This window comes from Lytechinus variegatus, chromosome 3, assembly GCF_018143015.1.
Source record: "Lytechinus variegatus isolate NC3 chromosome 3, Lvar_3.0, whole genome shotgun sequence".
Lineage (NCBI taxonomy): Eukaryota > Metazoa > Echinodermata > Echinoidea > Temnopleuroida > Toxopneustidae > Lytechinus > Lytechinus variegatus.
The window spans coordinates 67,100,926-67,124,794 of record NC_054742.1 but is presented as its reverse complement, the minus strand read 5'-3'; the positions used below and the strand labels follow the sequence as shown (position 1 = coordinate 67,124,794).

Below are 23,869 nucleotides of genomic sequence, written 5' to 3'. Positions count from 1 at the left end.
TGAATGAATCAAAGCTCCATTCAACGATCAGAACGCAGCTGAGACCACAATAACATAATGTGTAGTACAAGAAAGAAGTACCTACATATATCCTAATAACACTGTTCTCAAAGCGCCATTCACCAATCTGAACGCAGCTGAGATCGCAATACCAAAACGTCTAGTACAAGAAACAAGTACCTACCTGTAATCCTCATATACACTGTTTTCACATCAAACCCCTTGTATTGACTGATTTGGGAGAAAAGCTTATCAAAATATGAAATGAGAAATATTCCTTCGTACATGTAATGACCCTTGAAGGAAACGGCTAGCAACTACATTAATTGTTTCACTGAATAAAGAACCACAGAAATATTGAAGGTAAATAGCATACATTTGTGTTTCTCCAACTTCTTTTTACAGCAGTTTGTGGCAAACAGTTATCAAATTCTGCTACAAACTAGGGAACATCTACATTATCTAAACCCTGTTCAGATGGCAGCACTCATACACTTTCATCATGATTGAAAAGTTATCACAAATCTGGTTAGCAACCAACATGCTTTTCAGATGCTCTGTACTATCAAAACTTGTTACAATCCATTTCTCGGAGCCAATTACACATTTCTCTTTGTTTCACCACACAGAACACTGTATTGTGAAGAGAGCAATTAAACATGTAAAAAGTACATTCATTACAAATTAGTTGAAAATTCATGCAATTTGATTTTTTTTTGGTTGCATATAATAACATAAATATGACAATAAGTAGCTCTTGTATAGTGCATATCACATGATATAATGTCTCTATGCCCTTCCCATGGACTTAGATAATATAAACAATGTAACTTGTACAGTGCCAAATCAACTTTGCAGAGAGACCAAGGCACATAGAGACTTGAGAAAATAGAAAGGTTTTCAGCAGATTATTAGAGATTCTGAAAGAGCAATATAAGTTTTGATCTCTTTAGGGCGGCAGTTCCACAGAGTGGGGCATACGTGAGCAAAGGATTCTGGTTTTTTTTTCTAACTTTGGGAGTTACAAGAGAACCAGATGATAATATGCAATCACACTACTATGATAGATCAACACATGATTTTCCACACAATGAAATCAACACATGTACCCTATTAAAACAATAAATGAATCATGATAAAATCAAGAGTTTCAGACTATAGAATTTACATTGAAAATGCGTATTCATCAATTGTATCATTTATTCTTGTGATTTTGTATCAAAGTCTACTTAAGTTCATAGCAAACCGCTGTTTAACCACTACCTTTTCCCCTCCACTCCCCCCCCCCCCCCCGCCACAAAAAAGCAATCTTGTGTGTATGAATTATTAAGTTATGTCACATAAAAATTCATTTTAAAAAATCATGTAAGTTCAAGCAAAAATAACAATAAAAGTGGAAATGAAACCTTTGGAACAAACAGGCTTGTGTCGAAACAGAAAAATAAAACAATAACAAGTGGAATGCCTCTGGCCGTCTCACCTGCATCATGCGATTCAACATAGTAGTGCTGACTTTGAAAACTACTCTAACTCGCACAAGATGTTCAGTGATACTTGGTTAATCTTATTTCCACATTTTATGAACTAGACCAATACACTTTACAGAGATAGGATGGTAATTCAACAAATACCCCCAATGTGGCCAAAGTTTCAGACTATAGAATTTACATTGAAAATGTGTATTCATCAATTGTATTATTTATTCTTGTGATTTTGTATCAAAGTCTACTTAAGTTCATAGCAAGCCGTTGTTTAACCACTACCTTTTCCCGTCCACTCCCCCCCCCCCCACATAAAAAAACAATCTTGCAAGTATGCAAAGATCCATAATTTTCACTACACAATTGTGAATAGAAGTTAAAGTAAAAGAAACACCATCTCAAAAATGCATTAGGACATCACTGAAGGAATGAAAGAAGAAAAACTCAAATAATCTCACTCTTCAATACTACAACATTCAGATCTTGATTCACCGATCGCAAATAAATAAAGTTTGCATCTGTAATAGAAATTCCTGTCCTAAAACATTTTCATTCCATTCATGAGTAAACAAATTATCTTTTCCAAAGAGCAGGTGAAGTATGTATGACCAAACCATGGAGCTATAGCTCCATGATCAAACACTTTTCAACAAACCAAAGTGAGATGTTTGTTCACCGGCTACTATAAATGCAGCAATTAAATATGTAAAATTATCGTGTTAAGGGCAAATCCATAAAATAATCAAACGTTTGTACATCCAACCCACACTTTCCTCCATTCTTACTCCAAATCACAAAGTGCTCAAGAAATCATAATTTGAGACCATTACAACTTTTCATTTAAACAAGAAAATAGGACAAACAACGAAATGTATTTTCAGCAAATAGCCATTTTTCACTGATAATCTAATCAACATTTATTATACTGTTTTTTTTTGTTTAATTTGACGGAAACTTTAAGCATGATCATAAAAGAAAATGATCTCCATGGAAGACATTTTTTAGTTTGAATAGATACCTGTAAAAGAAATCAGGGCCATTCATCATACTTCTCATGTTAAAGTAAATCAACATAACAACATGAAACATGACAAAAGACTGAAATTGTAGTCATGTATATGAAACTGATTATGATAACACATTCATATAGTGTATAACATGTCTCCATGCACAATAAGAAAAGGGGAATGACAAAGAAATGTGTACCAGGTCCATGATTCAAATTAAATACATGAAATATATTAAAACTGAAAAGACATGTCTTCAGACAACTGATTAAGTTTTCATAGGATTACATACTTTTTAGATGTTCAAGCAGCTTATTCCAGAAAAAAGCAGGCGAGTTATGAAAAACGCCTCACATGTTTTTTTTTTCAAGATTTTAGGTACATAAAGTAGAGACATGGAACTAAAACCTTTTTTATATATCTAACTTGTCTATATATAAATTAATCATAACAATAATTGGACTTTATATACAATGCCAAATCCACTCTGAAGAGGGCTCACGTAAAATACTAAATGTCGCACACCAAGAACAACGGGTTAACATATAGAGTTAAAAGACAATTACCTCTCTTTTTTTAATCTTCATGTTCCTTCCCTTTTTTTTCTGTTTTTTTCACTCTACTTGAAAAATCATAAGATGGCACTGCCCCCCCCTTTCCCCCTTTTGCACCTCCCCTACTTTGAGAGCTTACCATGGAGACTCTTTTCCACAATTCCTTGAATTTTTTTCTCCCCAAATTCCATCGCTTCACACAAAAATAATTATTTCATGATTTTAAGGTTGTCCCTCAACTGTGGAAACCTTGCACAGTATAGAAGAAATGACGGTGAGAGTACAGAAAAGGCTTGCTTTAGTATTTGTTGTGTTTTCTAAATCAGTAACAGTAGCAGGAATATCGTTAAGGATCTAGTTGTTACTTTTTTTTCCTCATATTTTTTTTTCAATTCGGAAGGCAGTTTATCCCCCTAACGGGTGAATAACAACTGGAAACCATCACGAGGTGTGACTGTTGATAGTATTCATCACCTAGGTTACTATTAAAATGGGTGATTTACATGGCTGACTACGACTAGTAGTCATCACCACGACTGACCACCTCCTTGTATGTTGGTCGAAGCATGATGGTGTGTTCAAACTGGGCTGTGTAGCATCCTTTAGCATCACACAAGGGTGGGTAAGGGTCAACCAAGCCTGTAGGAGTGGGAACAGAAGACGAATGCAAGCTCAGTAGGCTACTACAACAGAACAGATCCCGACACTGTTTCTTTAGAATATAGCCTCATCACCCATCGAGACAAGAACTTACAAGCTGAGACCCCTTTCACACTATATGTTTGTAATTCTATATTACACATGTACATTTACATAGTTTATACTTCTGAATTTGTATTTCAATTACGAAATTGGATACATAAAAAGTGCAAATACAAATGATTCTGAGTGTAATTTTCCAGCAAAAGATGAAAGTTCATCACCTTGAAAAATGTTTCATTTATTAAAATGTTATATTTACATTACAATTTTCTCTCAAAATCAGAAATCTTTCATTTCTTTCTGCCATTTCAAATCCAAATATTCTATAAATAAACACACGTGTGACTGTTTAAGTGCCAATCATACAGCTATACAGAATCATGTACAATATATGATTTAAGGCAATGTAGAAATAAGCTGAAACTGAACTTTCAAACTTACCTGTGTCACATAGATTCTTGAGAGCCATCAAGTACTTGGTTTCACCTAGTCTGTCGAGCCATCGACGACAGAAGGCTAACGTCCCAAAGTTATTATTAATAGTCTTTAGAAGGGCCTTAGATCTTTGCATCCTAGAAATGAGAGGAGGAAATTGTTGTCAAGTTTGTCACACCATGTGTGCACTAGTCTCAAAAATAGGAAATAACCCAAGGCAAAATGGGTAATTTTGCCCCTATTGCAGCCAAAAAATTGCTCTTAGTAAATATCCCAAAAACATTATTCTAAGAGACTATTAAAGGTATTAATTTAAAAGTTGCCACAAATTCAAAACAAGTTAGTTTACATTTCCTCGTTCAAAATCATTTATGGACTTCATAATTTGTTACACGCATATTGATAAAGTCAAATAACATGTTTGCACACCTATATGAGGACTGATGCTACTGAATCTTTGCATTGTCAAATCGTGTGATATACACTAAAAAAAGCTCGTAAAATAGAAAAAAAAGCTCTAATTAGGTCAGGAATAGCCCCAATACTAATAAGAAAGTTTAGAGTAACTTATTGTAATAAATATCTTCTCTTACAGATTCTAAACCTTTTACATGCCTCACATAGGATATCATGCAAACCTAGCAGCATAACTTAAAGCAAGTGATAAAGCTGGGAGACAAGGATGAACATCCATTTTCAATGTTTATGAAAGATAAGTTTGCTTTAGAGCAAAAAAAAATGTGTGCGAGTCTAAACTTTGAGTAAACTATGTGCATATATACACTGGTACAGACACACATTCCAGTATGGACATTTGTCAAATTGTTATTTGAATTCAAACTATTTTGTCTGTTGACAGGATATCAAGACAATTTTTTGTTTAATACAAATACTGCCAAACAAAAAAAAGGCCATTAATATCTATACATTTGGTCAGTAGGGCTATACTTTTGGATCCCTGCAAGTTCAAACAGATTTCAAAATAGCTGCAAATGAATTTCAATGCTTCTAGTCTTAATCATACCTTAGAGGAACATGGCCAACTTCAAAGTTTTTCATATAGTGAGAACATTCCATGTCGTCTCTCACAAATCCTTTACCCGTACTTCCAAATGTTTCTATTGCGTAGAACTCATTCTCCTGTGAAAGAGAAATTATGAACAAGTCAGCAAAACATATCTTATAACCAAGCAGCAGTACTGTTAGCCATATATTTGGATATGCTGTAACATATTTATTAAAAATAGGACTCTTCTAAGTCAGAAAGTCAGTTGTAAAGATCTTTGTTAGCACTTAAGCACGACCTTAACTCACACTTAATTCATTTGTGAAACTCATTTTTTGTGCAAGAATATTTCTTGGAGAATATTTTTGTGTCAAAGATCCAATCAGGTTTCAGAGATTTTGATGGAGGCTACCTGACACAATCAGAGAATAAGCAGATATATAAAAACTGCAATTGAAGGTGAAATTGGAGATAACATTCCCCCGAGGGATGATGGGAGAGAGAAGTATTTAATCTCAGTGTTGCTTTTATTATGGTCCAAGTTAATGCAAGCATTTCATTTGAATACATCTGCCATCGGTGTTCATTGTCATGAGGCCTCTTTTTTCATTTGCCAAAGTTTGCAGGTCGACAACCTCTTCTCAAACATGATAGCACATGCTGCAAGTGAGAATTGAAGAATTAAAGAAATTCTGAACTGAATGAATTGCAAACATCACTCTAGTCACGGTAATAATACAGAGCAAAATAATTTTCTGAGATCTATCAAAACTCTATGAACAATTAAAAAAATACTTGCCTCCATCCTAGTTGCCTCTCCTCCCTTGACAATGGGTACTGTCTTTCCAGCGTGTATCCTGTACTGTCCGATGGAATGTCCGTTGAGATTGCGGATGGGCTTCACCTGGTACGTCTTGCCATCCAACTCCACTTCATAGGATTCCATCACCTCCTGTATCCTCTCACCAACGTCACATAATCTCACATCGATTCCAGCTTCCTGTCCAGGGACAGATACAACAGCAATTAAAATTGGTTGGAAAAAATATACAATGATTGTGATAATAAGAATATGCTATTTATGAAATGTGTAATAGAAAATTAAAAGCACAGCTACCATATAGGTGCTCGAACATTTCAGGAATGTATGTTTACTGGCTACCATTTATGACATCTGGGAGGAGAGTGGCAAATGTATATAAATGCCTTACCAAAGGACTTGAGTGCTACGATAGTTTGATTTCTATGAACCGAGATGTCATCATCCTCCCCCCCCCCTCCAAGCAAATGTGTAAAACTGTAAGTCAATCATGAGACTTCGGGGATATGTATACAGACAGAACTAATGCTTCTACAAAGCAAAGAACCCAAAATATTTATTCATCTTTCCTTCATTCTCCTTTCCCCATTTTTCAAAGTACCAGGTATATATGGTGCTATGTACAATGATAATTCACTTTCATTTCATCAATTCCAGTAAAAGATTGTAATGCCTGTTGATTTCAACAGTGTCACCAGGGAATATGTGTACAATTTCCATTATAATAAAGGACAATAGTATGCAGAGCGTTGTGGCGTGCGCCTGTAATCCAAGCTGTGGGGAAGTTACAAACTGATGCAGAGGTTCGAAGTTCGAGCCCTGGTCACGTCTTTCGGATGGTGACGTTAAGGTCGGTCCCAGACGTAAATAATCATATCTGATTGATACACGTCTGACAAAACTCAAATACATACATACATACAGAGAATAAGCAATTCCTGGGCCCCGTCTTACATAGTGTTGCGATTGATCCAAGCAATCATAAATCTATGGGAGTCCATCAGTGTCATAATTTTTTCCACAGGAAATTTGCAAAATGTCCCTTTATGAATATACATTCATATGTAAGAAATTTTTAAGCAGACATGCATTTTATATGTAGACTTTGCTGGCTTTCCGTAGTTGCGATTGATAGGATCAATCACAACTCTTTGTAAGACTGGCCCCTGGTGACACTGTATGCATACTTGTCAAAAGCAATATCTATTTAGCACTTAATACAAATGTTTCTAGCGCAACTAACTGACAAGCTATTGGGATTAAACTGATGTTTCAAATATCAGCAAACACTTGATTTTATTTTGAATACATCTTCAGTGAATAACTAAGAGCAGGGGCCCATCTTACAAAGAGTTACGATTGATCCAATTAATGTAACTATGGCAAGCCAGAAATGTCAACAAAAGAAATGCATGTTTGTCCAAAAAAAATTCTAGATATGAATGCATATCCATAAATTCATTGATTTCTTGACAATTTGATATGTTCTCCTTTCTTTACAAAGGACATTTTGCAAATTTTATGTAGAAAAAATTATGACACAGATGGATTTCCATAGAGTTACGATTGATTGGTTCAATCTCTTTGTAAGACGAGGCCCAGATATATTCAACCTAAAAGGCCAACGCACACCTTAGGACCCGACTGGTCAACGACTGGCTTGCGACTGACTGAGTAGAGATGAATCACAAGGCAGTCATAAGCCTTGCACCGCACACCTTGCGATCCGACTACCATGCTGTCTGCGACTCACGTATGCGCTTTTTGCCATAGCAACTGAGAAAATGCGCTTACTACTGCGTATGTTGTTTATCATATACGCGTTGTGCAACTCTGCTGTCTGATTGGCTGGAAGTTGGATTTAGCTTGCAATTTTCCTTGCGACTTGTCTCTGACCGGTCTGCAACTCTCAAGCTGACAAGAGCTGTGACGTCACATCTCTCCTTACTCGGTCGCTAGTCAGTCGGAGACCAGTCAGGTCGTAAGGTGTGCGGTGGCCTTAATGCCCACAAGCCTCGGATGGTCCCTGTACAACGTGTATGGAATTTTCTGAATTCAGTAGTTAATGGATTAATACCTTGATGCCTGTATTTGTTGCATCCTTAACGGCTGCCAGCAATTGATCGTACCTTGGGTTGAATGTGACTGTGAAGGCACAGTCAATAATCCGACCTGAGAGAAAACAAAAGATAATCAGGATTTACTATAGATATTAGAAACTAGTGCTGACTTTACTGAAAATAATACAGAATTTTTCTGTGGTTGACTCAACATCAATACAAGTTTGGATTAGTAACAATAAAGACACAGACATACTAAAACATTGATTTCAAAATCAAAATTGATTAACCAACACATGTACTTAATTTGTAAATCAATCTCAGCAATTTTTGAATGCATAACATTGCAATGTATAGTACTGATACATACATATTTAGCATAAAAGTCAAAGACAATCATATGCACATACAGTACATAAAACAAGAGATCCCTTATCAAGATGCCTTTTGGAATGATCTTCAGGCCTGGAAATCTCTTTGATAACTTATTTTGTACACAGAAATAAGTTTCCTCTGGTAAGAAAATAACTTGCTAGGGAATATATTGAGGATTCTACCTAAGAGTATTCATCCCTGTGCTCGTAAAACAAACATAATAATTTCCAAGTGGTACTGAAGAACATGTAAGCGCTATGCTTCCAGCTATTACACAGTAAACACAACTATCTATACACTTGACTGACATCATACCATTTATGTGAGTGCCAAAGTCAATCTTGCAGACATCATCATACTCTAGCACTGTAGGATCACCAGCATTGGGTGTATAGTGGGCAGCACAGTGATTTCTGGAACACCCTGTAGGGAATGCTAGACCTGCCTTCAAGCCACTCTCATTGATCAGTTTCCTAGAAGCAGTTTCTAATCGCTCGCTGCAAAAACATGGAAATAACAAAAAATAGAATGGTTATGGTTACTGTATCAATGGCCATTCATATGACACCTGCTACTGTAGAAGTGATCTACTATGATGCGCACTGTTAGTACCCCAGCTGGGTGTTTTCATAAAGCTGTTCATAGGTTAAGAGCGACTTTACAAACCACTGGTGATCCTTTCTTTTGATAAATGGTATATTCACTGGAGATGGTTTAGCGCGTAAGAAACGATCACCAGTCGTTCTTAAAGTCGCTCTTAACTTACGAACAGCTTTATGAAACGGCCCCCTGGTGTAGCTAGAGTTGCTGCTTCCAGCACTGGGCGCAATCTTGCAATCCATCCTGCCACACACCTCACCTGGGTTGAGTGCAGCACAATGTGGATTAAATTGGGAATGTTTGCATGGTTTAAAGACACTATGGAAACTGAAAAGGTATTTCACAGATTTTATATCAACTTAGATATCATAAGTTATAAAATCAATGAATAATGTCCAGAACAGTACAAAATCAGGACTTGTTCATCTATGAACTGGATCTCAAAATTTCCTTTCCTTCTGCCTTTACATGACCTTGGAAACAATAGAAGTGAAGAAAAAAAGAAATCCTTGCCTGGTAAAGTCATTAATACTTGTAAGCTTCCTTTACAGGATGACTATTTGACCTATCAGAAGAAAAAAAATTATTCCCAGTTTCGGCTTCCTCCAGTGTGCCAATCTTATAGGCCTACATGTGTACATTAGCACCAATCCCCCCCCCCCCCCCCCCCGCCTTAAGAATACAGGAAAATGCAAATAATCTGAATTGGTGTTGGGAGTGTTAATCATTAAACTGACTGATGAACTACATGTAAGCCATAACAAAGATTGCCAAAATCTTTTTATAGCTCAACTTTAAGAGGCAGAGATCCCAACATCAGTCTCCGTTCAAGTTGAGTGTTGTAGCTGGTGTTCGTTTGTCTTAACATCAACACCAGCTTAAAAGACCAACTCCTGCACCAAAATCAACTTCCAACACCGAGACCAGCTTCTAACATCAACACCAAACTCCAAAAACAAACAGAACCTGGCTTCTAGCACCAATATCCAACACATACTTTCAACACCAGCTCTCGACACTGAAATCAAATTCCCATACCAATGTGAACTATCAATACGAAAATACATATACAGCACTAACACAAACATTCAACACCAATATCCAAACTTACAACACCAATTTTCAAACTTCCAAACATCAACACCTTCTTCCCACACCGACACTTGCTTTTGGCACCAACACCAGAGCTGTAAAGATCAAACTTGATATCATCTACTGTCTTACCATATATCTATCATTGTTAGGCCTGGTTTGATGAAACTCTGTACATATTTCCTAACTTGTCTGTGTGCCTCTGCAGCCTGCCTCAGATCATTGTACACATCATTCTGTAATCTGTCCAATGCCTTCTTTTCTTCATTTGTGACCCTCCATTGTGCTGATTGCCTGTATGCATTTATTAAAAACAATAATGCAGGTACTGTATGATAAATAATTACACTTGCTTATAAGAATTCTTTTAACTTTATGATACTGATAGTTGCCCAGTTTTAAAAAGTTAAGAAATTTCAATATCCTAAGGAATTTTCTACCTATGTAACAATAACACTTTTTTTCAATTCTTTTAACTTTATGATACTGATAGTTGCCCAGTTTAGAAAAATTAAGAAACTTTTCTACCTATGGAACAAAAACACCTGGATATGACATTTCCTAGGCCAAAATATTTGTGCTCATTGCACCAAGAACGTTTTTTTTTTTGTCAGGAAAGAACAATTTGCATTATCAGGGTTCCCAGCTTTACAAGAAAATCAAATTCCATGATTTTTTCCCTGATGAAGATTAAAAATTCCCTGATAATTATTTAAACCAATTCCCAGTTTCGCCCATTTTCTAAGTTTTTGCAGTGAATTACATGTATCTTCAGTATAAAAACAATAGTACCACCATAACCAGTCATTCAATGGACGTTGTTTCGATATGCAACAAAATAAAACAGGTCTGTCTTCCGAGCTTTCGACTTTCAGGCTGATCGAAATTCCCTGATTTTTCCCTCATTTGAGACATATTTCCCTGATTTGTGGTATTTTCCCTGATTTGCGGTATTTTTGATCAAATTCCCTGACTGAAAAAGGTAAAATAATTTTCCCTCATTTCCCCGACGGGCTGGAAACCCTGATTACATATCTCCCATTTTAGAACATTAAGCTTTGTGAAGATATGGTGAGAAAAGTGTTAAGTCATGCTTGCACAAATCTCATCTCATCTTTAAAGAGAATGAAACCTTTAGAACAAGATAGCTTGTGTGAAAGCAGAAAAATCAAAGAAACAGATCAACGAAAGTTTGAGAAAAATCGGACAAATAATGAGAAGGTTATGAGCATTTGAATATTGCGATCACTAATGCTATGGAGATCCTCACATTGGCAATGCGGCAAAGATGTGTGATGTCACTGATGAACAACTCTCCCCATTACACTAGTATATATTTCACTTAAATTGCCTCTTTTATCACATCTATCAGTAGATCATGTATTCTTTCTATAGGAGGGCATGTAATACAGATTTTTAAAGAATATATCACGGATAAAAGTTTGTATCACCATAAGAAAAAGCAAAAAGACATTTTGGGGGTATTTTATAGTCCATCAAAGGGAAAGTTGTTCACATGTGACATCACACATCCTTGTCGCATGGCCAATGAGAGGATCTCCTTAGCATTGGTGATTGCAATTTATCAAATGCTCATAACTTTCTCATTGTGTGTCCAATTTTTCTCAAACTTTCTTTATTGTTATTCTTTGATTTTTCTGTTTCAACACAAGTGTACTCATTACAAAGGTTTCATTCCCCTTTAATGCATCTAGTTCTTAAAATTGTCTGAACAGTACATAAAAAATTCATAACATCACAATGAAAGACCCATTTCATTAGACATCTTAATGACTTCATCATGATGATCGCAAAACCTGCACAATTGGCACGTTTATAATATGCAAGTTTTGATTGGACAACAGTTTTTGTTACCTTGCATCTAAACAACATTTGCACAGTCAGAAGACATGCTTTGACACAGCTTATATCTCATTGATACAAGAGGATGTTGAGCTATTTTGTTGCCCAACTGTGACACACCATGTCTGAATAGGCTTCATTGCTTTACGCACTGGACCTTCTACCTACCCATCAACATCTGGGTGAACCACTTCCTGTCCGACTGGGTAAGGTCCTCCAGAGAACAGTTCTGATATCGGCACAGTGGGCGGGTCCGTCTGCTTATTGCTCTTTGCTTCATTTACAAATGTTACAGGAATAAAAGAATGAGCACATGATAGCACATAATAATTATAAAAATAACAAAAGCTCATTAAATAGTTATCCAGGGATGCCAGTGGCATATGGCTTCAGGTCCTGAACAAAAAATTTAAAAGGAAGATTATGAGTGATTGTGCGTGACATGAGCCCAAAATGCAAGTGGAAAATCAATCAGCTGGAGTTACTTGAAATGTGCAAGCTCTAGATGCCCTCTGTTGCCATCTGGGCATACATGTATCTGAGGGGTCTATCCTCCTCAAATTTAATATTTTATGGGTCAATCTGATACATTTTGTAATATTAAAAAAAATGGAAAGCTGGAATTCCAGCTATAGCCTGAAAACTGGCATCCCTGGTCATCATGTTTACTTCAAAGTGGTCCAGTGTAGGAAGTTTACTTGCAGCTATTATATCTAGTAACATCTATGAGCTTCAATGAATTCAAGCAATTTCTTTTGGGTTTTTTTTTTAATATAACCTCCCTCATGTACTAAAAATTTACACCATGATTCATACAGATTTACTACCCACACTCCTAAGCTGATGGAAAAAATAACCCGTGTAATCTTTATCTAGTACACATTCACCGAACAGAAACATGGAGCAGAAAGAATTAGAATCTATTTTATGGGTGAGTGGTCACACATAAAAATCTGAGAAAAGCTGAAGAGGGTTGAAAAAAGATGAAACAGAAGAGCTCCCACAGTTTCTGTACAGAGGAAAAATAAAATAAGCTAAAATTAAGCTGAAAATCAAATTTTTAAAGAATCTGAAATAAGCTAAAAAGCTGAACTCTCACACCCCGGTATTTCACTATCCACAAGGCAATATGGGAAATGGGGAATAGACCAAGTGGCAACTAGACTACACAGTTATTAGACCAAATGATTTTTGACAATATTTGATTCATGCTAGTGGAACTAGACCCATACAAGAAGTTTCAAAACCTGTCTAAAACTTTGTTGAAGGGGTAAATGATGGCGGGAAGTGAATTCCTCAGCCAAGCTGTCCTTGGCATAAATGAAGATTGATAAAGTGTTTGACTTTGGGACAGTGACTCTGTAGGGGTTGGTAGCTGCAGTAGAGCATGTCAAACTGACCTGTGGGGCCAAGGAGTGAAGAATTCCAGACAACCCATGGGATGGTTTCAAGACGAAGTGACAGTAGAAATTACCCTAACAAAGGAAACTAACCAACCTTGTGAACTATTGCCCTTTTCAGCACCTTGATTCTCTCCTCCTTCACCACCACCTGCCTTCTTCTTTTTCCTTTTTCTTTTCTTCTTTCCTCCTTCTGCTCCACCCTCCCCACCGGCTCCATCCTCCTCCTTGTCCTCTCCATCGTCCGGGATGTTTGCTTCTCCTGGCAGAGGATTAAAGGTAAAATTCCGTTCAAGAAAAACCCAACAATGAGTGATGTTTCAAATTTCTTCCATGGCATTTCAGAAGTACAAAGGTCTACTGTTCTTTGACCTTTGCCTTGTGACCCGAAATTACTTTTGTCCATATGTCAATACTTGACAACCAATATATGAAGGTTAACGTCTATGTGCTTCCCAAAGACTTGGATATATAAATATTATCACCCTGAGAAGGGGAGTTCTGTTATATTTCCAAGACAAAATGATTGCATCTGGGGATATTTTGGTGGGTTGAGAGTACATCAATAACTGATCAGCAGAAACAAAATAACATGTTACAAACCATTAAAATTTTAATCCAAAATCAGGTTATCTTAGTTAATTTTCAGTCATTAAAAAGTAGATTAAGAAGATAATTTTTCAGGGAACATTTTCATCAATATATCACAATGCTACAGGATTTCTTGGATTGTTAGAACAGTCACACATTAACTTAATTATTAGCAATAAATTAAGTAAATAAGAATAATAAATTATTTAGTCCATGTCCTAAAAAAATCTTAAAATCCATATCTTATTGTTCGAAATAGACACCAGAAATGAAATACTTTGAAATTTTGTTTTGCCCAATTGATCTTGAGCCCGGCAGCCGCTGTGCAGCCCCAGATCGACGGGCTCGATCCCTTTAATTATCGAACGCTAAACAGGGTAGCAGCAACTCCCATCTTTTAACGTCTTTTGGTCTGACACGGCCGGGGTTTGAACCCCTGACCTTCCGGTTTAAGAGACGGACGCTCTACCAACTGAGCCAACACACCGTCTTCTTAATTTAATCTATTCTAAAGAATTTCTAAGAATGTATTGGAGCACTCACCATTGGGCTGTTTCTCCTCCATCTTTTGATTTTTCAGATCTTCTGTCAATTTCTCTATCTCCCCATTCACTGCACTTCCTTCATTGCCCTCACCTGATCATGTTTTGGGGAAACAATTGGAAAAAAAAAATTATTTCCAAATTCATGTGAATTTGGTGAAAGTCAAACTTTTTGTTATTTTGTATTCTTTTCTTCTCAGAATACTTAGGTCTACTTTCAATTTAAAACTATTCATTGTGAGATTATTTTAGTCTGCATTTTCCATTCCGAGGACTATCACGCCAGGACCCTCCCTCCTTCCTGTCTTTGTTGAGCAACCTCCTGACGTGACCTTGTTCACACCAACCGTACTGCTTTCCTTCTTCACATCTCTCTAGTAATGAGGGGAGCGTTTCATGAAAGGACTTATCGGAAGTTTTATCCGACAAGTCCCATTTTATCCGACAGTTACTATAGTAACAGTGCCTCTCAGCCAATCAGATTCAAGGAAAGATGCCAGATAAGTTGTCAAACAAGAATGTTGATGAAACGGTCCCTGGGTTTTAACTTTCCTCTTACTAGTCTGACAAGTGACAACCATTCTGTTGTGACTTGTGTGACAATATTTCAACTTGTCAAGATTAATTAGTCAAAAATTGTTATCTTGCATTGCAGACATGTTTTTTTAACATGTAGAGTCTATGTAATTCGCAACGTGCCATAGATCTATACATTTTTTTTAATAATGCACGATACAATTAGGCCTAGATAAATTATCCACTTGTCAAGGAAATCCCCCCATCACCCCCCCCAAAAAAAAAAAACTTTTCCTCAGTGAAGAGGGCAAGAGGTATGGTGGAAACATGATCAGAGACTGATTGATGTCAAGTCTCTGAAATTGGATTCTTGGAAATTGTTTCCAATATTGGCGAGTCTCACATAATCAATATTGGCTGTGCACCTCTACTGTTAGTTAGATCTCAAAGTAAATATGTTTAAGATATGATTGAATTTATGAGAATTATGTTTTCCAGAAATGTTAATGCTATAAACTACCAATACCATACACGCGACATGGCCGGAGAGCTCGCGGGGCATGCCTGGTTGGTCTGCACATGCACAGCCATGATCATGTTTGAGAGCACTAGTACAAGTAGTGGGGCATTGCAAGAAATTTGCGATCAATTGGTGGTGAATTGCAAATCTATTTTCAGTCCCTAAATTGATCATGAGTTTTGAAATCAAAAACAATTTTTTCGATTTATTTGTAATCTGCTTCTTGAAACAAGGAATGTAATCTGATTTGCTACAGCTAAAATTGATCTATCACTTGTAAAATTGCAACAGAATATTTGCAATCGATTGCAAATATTTTCTTGCAACACCCCCTAGGAGTAGGACTAGTCTTGAGGACTCCATGATGATGTCTTTTTTAAATCCTTTGACATGATATACTTCTGCATCATTGGAGTCTTGAACCCCAGCCCATATATGTACAAGAGACCCAGATAAACAAAGATGGATTTCCCTAGAAAATCAATCTTTTCATAAAAGAATCACGTAAAATATGTTGATTTTGTTAATTTCTACACCTTCCTCAACCTAATGCAGGAAGGTTTAAAAAATGGTCCCTAAAAATGTAAAAAAACTAAGGCTTCTTACCAGACTGATGTCGTGTAGATCCCTCGATCCACATGTACACAACGCAAATACAATAGCGTTGACCCTTGAACTGCTTATGTTTGACCTACTTCCGATTAGCGATGCCGTTCAATTTAGAACAATTTATAGATAAAATTATTTCACAAATACTAAAATTTATTACGTGATTATAAATAATTAGCACTAATCATTTATAATCACTTAATAAATTTTAGTATTTGTGAAATAATAATTTTGATCTATAAATTGTTCTTCAGAACGGCATTGCTAATCGGAAGTATGTCATACATGTACATAAGCAGTGAAAGAGTTGATGCTCTTGTATTTGCAATTGTGTACATGTGGATCGAGGGATCTACACATCAGTCTGGGAAGAAACCTTCGATTTTTTACATTTATAGGGACCATTTTTAAAACCTTCCTACGCATTAGGCGTAGAAAGGTAAATCAACATATTTTACGTGATTCTTTATGAAAAGATGGATTTCCTAAGGAAATCCATCTTTGTTTACCTGGTCCTGGGTGTAGTATATGGGCGGGGTTCAAGACTCCAATGATGAAGTTTTCATGTCAAAGGATTTAAAAAAGAAGACATCATCATGGAGTCCTCAAGTCAAGACTACGTAAAGTAGGACTAATGAGTAATGGGGCGTTGCAAGAAACTTGCAATCAAATGCAAACTTATTTTTCGTTCCCTAATTTGGCCGAAATCAAGCATATGCCCATGTTGTGCAATTAATTTCAAATTTGCGATTGATTGCTATTCTGCTCCATGAAACAATGAAGGAGTGCAATCTGATTTGTTAAAGTTTAAAGTGATCAATCAACTGTAAAATTGCAACGGAATATTTGCGATTGATTGCAAATATTTTTTTTTTGCAATACCGCCTATCCCTAAGCGGAAATACAATAGCGTCGACCCTTGAACCGCTTATGTATGACGTACTTTCCGGAAAGCAATGCCGTCTTAACGAACAATTTAGAGATAAAAAATGTTATTTAACAAATATTAAAATTTATTTTGTGATCATAAATAATTCATATCAATATATATAAATTATTTATGATCACAAAATAAATTTTAATATTTGTTAAATAAGATTTTTTATCTCTAAATTGTTCGTTAAGACGGCATTGCTTTCCGGAAGTACGTCATACATAAGCGGTTCAAGGGTCGACGCTATTGTATTTCCGTTGTTTACATGTGGAACGAGGGGTCTACGCGGCATCAGTTAGGTAAGAAATCTTCATTTTTTTACATTTTTAAATAGTAATATTTAAAACCTTCCTACGCATTAGATTAGGCGTAGGAAGGTGTAAGAATTAATAAAATTAAATGAATTGTCTTGACTTCGGTTTAAAAAGATGGATTTTTGGGGGGAATCCATCTTTGTTTTGGTCCTTCGCTGAAGACACTATGGAGAGAGTGTCAAGACGTCAATGATGAAGAAATATATGACATATCTAAAAAAAATCATCATCATTGCGTCCTCAAGACTAGGCCCTACCATTGCCTACGGCCTAAGTTACTGCCGCTGCGATGGCGCGCGCTCTTCACGTGAGCTAAGGCTAAGCTTGTAGTTGCATGACACATGGCCATGGCCATGGGCCCAGGCCATGCATGCCAGCCACTGTCGCAGCAATGCGGGGTACTTGAAGAAGGTTGTCACCTGTATTTTTCTTTTTCTTTCTTCTTCTTTTCTTCTTGCCCTCAGATGCTTGTGGATCAGCGGGGTCCACTTCTTCGATCTCATCTTTCGCGACACCAGTTTCATTCATTTCACAGGCTTTTGGTTCGGGAACCGCATCCACCACCGCTGCCATCTTGCCAAGATTGTTTTGATGAAGTTCGACCGACCTAGGTGGCGCCATAACACAAGATTAGACCGAGAAAGATTGACAAAAAATAATGAAGGAAAAGAAAGAAATAAAGAAAAAGTAGAAATTGGTTAATGGTTAGACGACACTCTTAAATCATATCATGTTGTCATCCTAAACAGCGTTGTAAAAAATGTTGAACAGCGTTTTTACTGTGAAGGCTTCCACAGTGATCGTTAATAATATTGCGTTAAAAAGGCCGGGTAAAAAGACATTTTCGCCGGGCATTTTCGACGTCAGAAGTAAAGAAAATGCAATAATAAACAATTATCACAGACAATTAACATTTTGATAAGAATGTTTCACATTAAATGAAATTAAAATGAATTAAAGTTTGCTAACAGAAAGGGCTTCCCTGTTTAAATGAAACGCGAATAAATAAATAAATAATCAAATAAAAGGGGCCATTCTGCCTTCTTATCACCTGCTTTTAAAAATCAAAGCAAGGTTAAATAAAATTCAACACGAGTCCAGGACCACTCGGCATGAATACTGTCAATACGTACCGAAGATACCCTGAGTAGATAACAATTATTGTTATTATTATATTTAATCAAATACAGCCCGAGAAAAATACCACTAAGAACGATTAATTCAGGTCATATAAATCATTCTGACTAGCATTTTTGTTTATCAATACCTTGGTCACCGTCACCATCAAAGCAGTCACGTTGCCATTATAGAGCTGTCCTAAATATATGTTGTGAGATGTGTTTTTAAACTGACGTAAAATAAAGGATCCACAATTACATTTTGTTTTATTTACATTTAACTCTTTTTCCAATATATGAAATATCAAATTCGAGGCACTTCCATTTAGGCTTTGCCTGATCAAAGATATTTTTTGTAATTATATTTGACAACTCTCATCAGCATAGTTTCGTTTTCGGAATCGTAAAAATTTTACATTGCAATATTATTCATTTCGTTCTTTATCTTGCGTCTCAAAAGGATAACATTGCATTAAATTTATGTATTTCATAGACTAATAATGGCCTTTCATGGCTTTTGAATACTGTAAGTCACATCTTAATCATACATTAGTACCTCTTACCTTTATCCTGTTTATATCTGATAGAGAAGAGTGAATCACAATATGAGGAACTTGTTTTGCAATGATGGGAGGGTGTTCGCGTACACAGCGATTAAAAGTTGCTCCGTGATGACTAGGGTTTTGAAAAAAGGCAAGGTAAATGCAAAACGACTTGTTTTCTGTGACGATGAAAAGTATATACGTGATCACGAAGATGTGTAATGGAAGGTGACTTGTTGATATATGACCGCGATGAACAGGGACCGAGGAACGGTTTTCAAAGTGATGGGGGCCGAGCCAAAAGTGGGGGGCTGACCATGCTAAAAATCACAATCATTATGGTGATTTTACACGTTTTGTACACGGTTTTGGAAAAAAGTGGGGGGTAAGCCCCCTCCCCCGTTCCGCGGCCCCTGATGAATGTAGAGTGTTGTTGACTATACACTGGTACACTGAAATGTGGACTAAACATTTGAATGGTTGGAGGAGTAACGACATATTTTTAAATTTGCATTTACCACTTTAAATGGTTCTATACCCAACACTTAAAATGCAGCTTTATACAATGTTGGACGTAACATTTGGAAAAGGTTGTCACTCCTCCAATCTTTCAAATGTTGATTTAACATTCGAATTTTTAGATTGTATAGGTGAACGGCTGTGTTGAAGGATATATTTATAAAATGGTAGCCGAACGGCATCTGTTAGTGCTAAAAACAATATATATGAGGACGACAAAGGGGAATTAAAAAAAAATAAATAAATGTCACTGATCACGATTATTTCTACATTTTGTTTTGATATTCATAGTTACTTTCAAATTGTTTTCAGTTGTAGATCTAGGTAAATGTAAGTAGTACGTAGACAAAGGAGTCCGAAGGACACACATGCAAAATAATGTATCGAAAGATGAATATTCACGAGATACAAGATCTCCCACGGATATAGAGTCAAATTTTCGAGATCCCCTCTGCCGCATCTTGGACATTTGTTTTATGGCTTGATCGATAGAAACATCTTGATTTCGGAGATAAGCTTTCCGTTTTTCGCGCCTTTCCCCCAGCGAAGCAGAGCGTCCTGCTTCGAATGAGACATCTGAATAGTTCATTCTTCTTTGACAGCAAACTGGAAATTTCCTCGTCATCCTCGTCAAACCAGACTGTTTCTTTTGTGGGACAGGGACCCAAGACCTCGATCTTCTGAAGAATTTTATTTAACTATACAATACACTAGTACTTCCTTACATAACATATTGTAATATTGTTTGGGCCAATTGTGGAACTACCAAACTCAACCCTATTCTCACCTTACAAAAGCGAGCTCTTCGTATCTGCACAGGATCGTCTTATTTTTCTCATTCTGATCCACTATTCTGTAAGCTCAAAACATTGAAGGTTTCTGATTTGAATGTCATGCAAGTTGCAGTTTTTATGTTCAAATACAAAAAACACCAACTTCCCTCCTCATTTCAAAATTTATTTAATCTAAACAGTACAATTCACACATACCCTACCCGTATTTCTGGAAATTTTCACCTAACAAACCCAAAGTTATTAATAACTCATAAATCAATTAGACACCATGGCCCCGACTTATGGAATAATTTACCTGAAACTACAAAAATGTGTTCCTCACTTTATTCCTTTAAAGCCACTATGAAGCGCAACCTAATATCATTGTATTCAAATCCGCCACATTGACTATACTTGTATTTTTTTTAATGATGAATTTTGACCCCTCCTCTTCTAATGTAATTGCACTACACTTGCACTTGCACTACACATGCACTTGCACTACACCCTCATGACCTCTTGTTAAAAAATGTGTAAGTTTTACATGTCGCTTTTTTTACAAATCGGCTCTAGAGGCCGTCGTCAACTTCAAGCAGGTCGCTCATGACGACGGCTCCTGCGTTCTGAAATTGAGTTAAATAATATTTTTCATATGCTTTTTTTTATATTCAGAAAGAGATTGTAAATGATACGTGTGTCTAAAATGTATATATATGTAAAATCTATGTAATAATTGATTATGTTGTATTATGTTGAACATGTTGAACGCAGAAATAAATTTCAAGCAAACAAACAAGCAAACAAAATGAATGGCTGACTGTTTGACTCCATCTTCCTTATCAGACTAGAGTCTCGACTACGATCATTATTCACAAAATCAGCTGTGTGGAACTCTTTATACCTTTCTTTATATAAGGTTTGAACCTGAATCCTGTTATTGACATCAATCTTCTGTAAAGGCATGGCCCTAGGAAACGAGGGTGCTGGGGTGCCGAAGGCCGAAGCACCCCCCCAAAAAAAAAAAATACTTTGGGGGCGTTTTTCAATTTTTTTCGTGACCATGTCCATTTTTGTATTGAAAACCCTTTAATTTATTTCTATTTTAATTTCCCAGGACCCAATTTGATTTCCATTTGGTATAGTGAAAACCTTTTTTTTTTTTTGCTTTTTACTTCAGTGGCACCCCCACTCAAAAACCCTTCCCAGTCCCAAGACCAGTAGAGAGTGTAGCAAGATTACCTTGCTCGATTATAGGAGTGCAGATCTTTTCGATGTGGACAGTTTGTACAGGAAAGGTTGAAGCTGTTGTTGTTCTTCATTTTCATTTTACAGTGTGCAGGTGGTTTTCTTCCTTTCACTTGATTTCGACCACTTAGTTAGATAACCACGGTGAGGCAACTGAGTGCACTGGATAAAGACATTATTTCGTTAGGCCACCTTTTCGAGACCTCCAGATTGGAGCAATCAGAGCTATATATCCAAGATAAGGATGCTTGGTCGCTTAGGGTGGAATGAAAACACGATATGGAATTGTTGTTGACGGGATGACAGGCAAACTTGGCGAAAGTAACTATTTAAGTTCATGATTGAAAAAGATGACTAATTATCATTTGATGATTCATATTGCAGGAACCTGTAAAATGAAACACACATAGCCCGGCCATCAAAAGATCACTCATGCAAATCATGGTATACTATAATAATTCTTACCGTAAGCATGAAAGGTCTACATGATTGTTTATCACTCTTTACAAGATATCAAACGAAAAGAATCATAATCATTCCTCTTTAAATTTGATAAAATGTTCAGTTTCATGAGTATCGGCATGGTATAGCTGTATAATGTTGTCATCGGCCTACAATCATTCCACATGCGTATGACTTGCGCAGACTGTCAGAGCTTGGTTCATTTCTTGTGGTCGGCATGGCTTTATATTACATAGGTCATGTAGATTCGAATCAGTGATAGGTCAATACGCCATCACGTGACCATGCTGCGAGGATCGCATTTGTTACATTCTAGGTTTTGACGTCACCTCAGGGAATATACCGCGTTGTATTTTCAATTGCGGCGTTATATCCACTAAGGTGACGTCACTCGCTGCATACAAGTTGCGCATGAAGGTAGTTGATGTACGCGCTAGTGTTAACGCGTCGATTGCATGAAGAACGCGCTTAATGTATTTTCAAAAAAAAAACTATTATGACGTAGATGGATCAGAGCAGTAGCAAGAATTTCGGGTTTGAGCCGGATAATGAATATAATTTCTGATGGCGAATCCACATATGCTATATAATATAACAGATATTGCCTGGTCTATCGTTTTAATAAATAACATTTCGACTCCCCTCCGAAGCTATATTTTTTCCCTCGGGATAATATTTTCCCTCAGCGCTGCGCGCTTCGGGCAAAATATATTCCCTTGGGAAAAATATAACTCCGTCGGGGAGAGGAAATGTTATATTCAAACTCTAGGTAGGCAATATCTGTATAATATAACCTTCCCTTCCAAACACCCAGATCTGTAAAATAAACATAAACAGTTACTTATTCACGTTCGTTCTATTGACCGACTTTGGTATCTTAGATTTAAATTTACATAAAAATGTACCACATAGATGTCGAATTTAAAATAAACATTGCAAAATGGTGTCATTTCATATTAAACATCCTGTTGGGAAGGTATTTATTATTTGTGACGTAGATCTATCAATAGAAAATATCAAACCAATGCTGCTAGTTTGATTATGATAATATTATCAATTTTAGGGTAATTTGTTTACATCCCCTTTCGTTTATCTAAACCTTACGGTAATTTCGCTATGTCTCTAACTGCACAACGTGCGATGGGAATCTTGTTCTGTAAAAATAAAACCAAACCTCAGCAAAACAGCAATGTTGATAATAAGAATAATAAGATCAGGACTTATTTAAGTGATATTCGTGTATAAATGAATTGTCCAAAGAGTTAACTTACCGCAAATGTCTTGCTCAAGGGAAGAAGTACCGTACCTGCCGGGAATCGAACCCCGCGATCCTCGGAACTGCAAGCAAGCGCCGCGCCTTAGACCACTCGGCCACGGCACCTCCACTTAGGGTAAACGAACGAGACGATCGATCAGCATTGTGATGCGCAAATCGGGCACGATGATTGTCCGACATTAAACGAACATGACAATGAACAAATAGTCGGGCGAAAGTCAAGTTTATAACATCAGAAAGCAACATGTTGAACGGTTGTAAATAAGGAGCAACCTAAAAGCATTTTTTTTCCCGAAATTACAGTCAATAAATCCCGATTACGTTAAAAAGAATAAGCAACATTTAGGTGCCAATACATCAGTTTTAAGCTGTTAGGTGCCTATTATGGGATATTGAATGTATGAGTTTTGCCTACAAATCCTGGTACAAACATGACAAAACTTGGCTTAACAAACCAACTCGCTGGAATTCATAGTTTCATTAATATCTAAATTGATCAACAAGTAAACTCGT

The 23,869-nt window shown here is 36.6% G+C and overlaps 1 protein-coding gene across 1 annotated transcript; it reads right to left on the bottom strand.

Moving 5' to 3' along the window:
* Positions 1-1,772: 1,772 nt before the first annotated feature.
* Positions 1,773-18,028, bottom strand: LOC121411745 (methionine aminopeptidase 2-like). The gene is made up of 11 exons (XM_041604582.1): positions 17,841-18,028; positions 14,530-14,622; positions 13,493-13,657; positions 12,164-12,269; positions 10,265-10,426; positions 8,756-8,937; positions 8,083-8,177; positions 5,985-6,185; positions 5,204-5,319; positions 4,186-4,316; positions 1,773-3,681 (listed from the first exon to the last, which is right to left on the bottom strand). The coding sequence occupies exons 1-11, from the start codon at positions 17,992-17,994 to the stop codon at positions 3,560-3,562; spliced, it is 1,527 nt and encodes a 508-aa protein (XP_041460516.1). The 5' UTR covers positions 17,995-18,028; the 3' UTR covers positions 1,773-3,559.
* Positions 18,029-23,869: the final 5,841 nt, after the last annotated feature.

Excerpts from the sequence above, each read along its gene's own strand:
- LOC121411745 (XM_041604582.1), bottom strand. The coding sequence starts at position 17,994 with ATGGCAGCGGTGGTGGATGCGGTTCCCGAACCAAAAGCCTGTGAAATG. Across the intron at positions 8,938-10,264 it reads CTAACAATGATAGATATATG|CGAGCGATTAGAAACTGCTT; the intron begins GTAAGACAGTAG and ends ATGTTTTTGCAG. Across the intron at positions 4,317-5,203 it reads GTTGGCCATGTTCCTCTAAG|GATGCAAAGATCTAAGGCCC; the intron begins GTATGATTAAGA and ends TCTCATTTCTAG.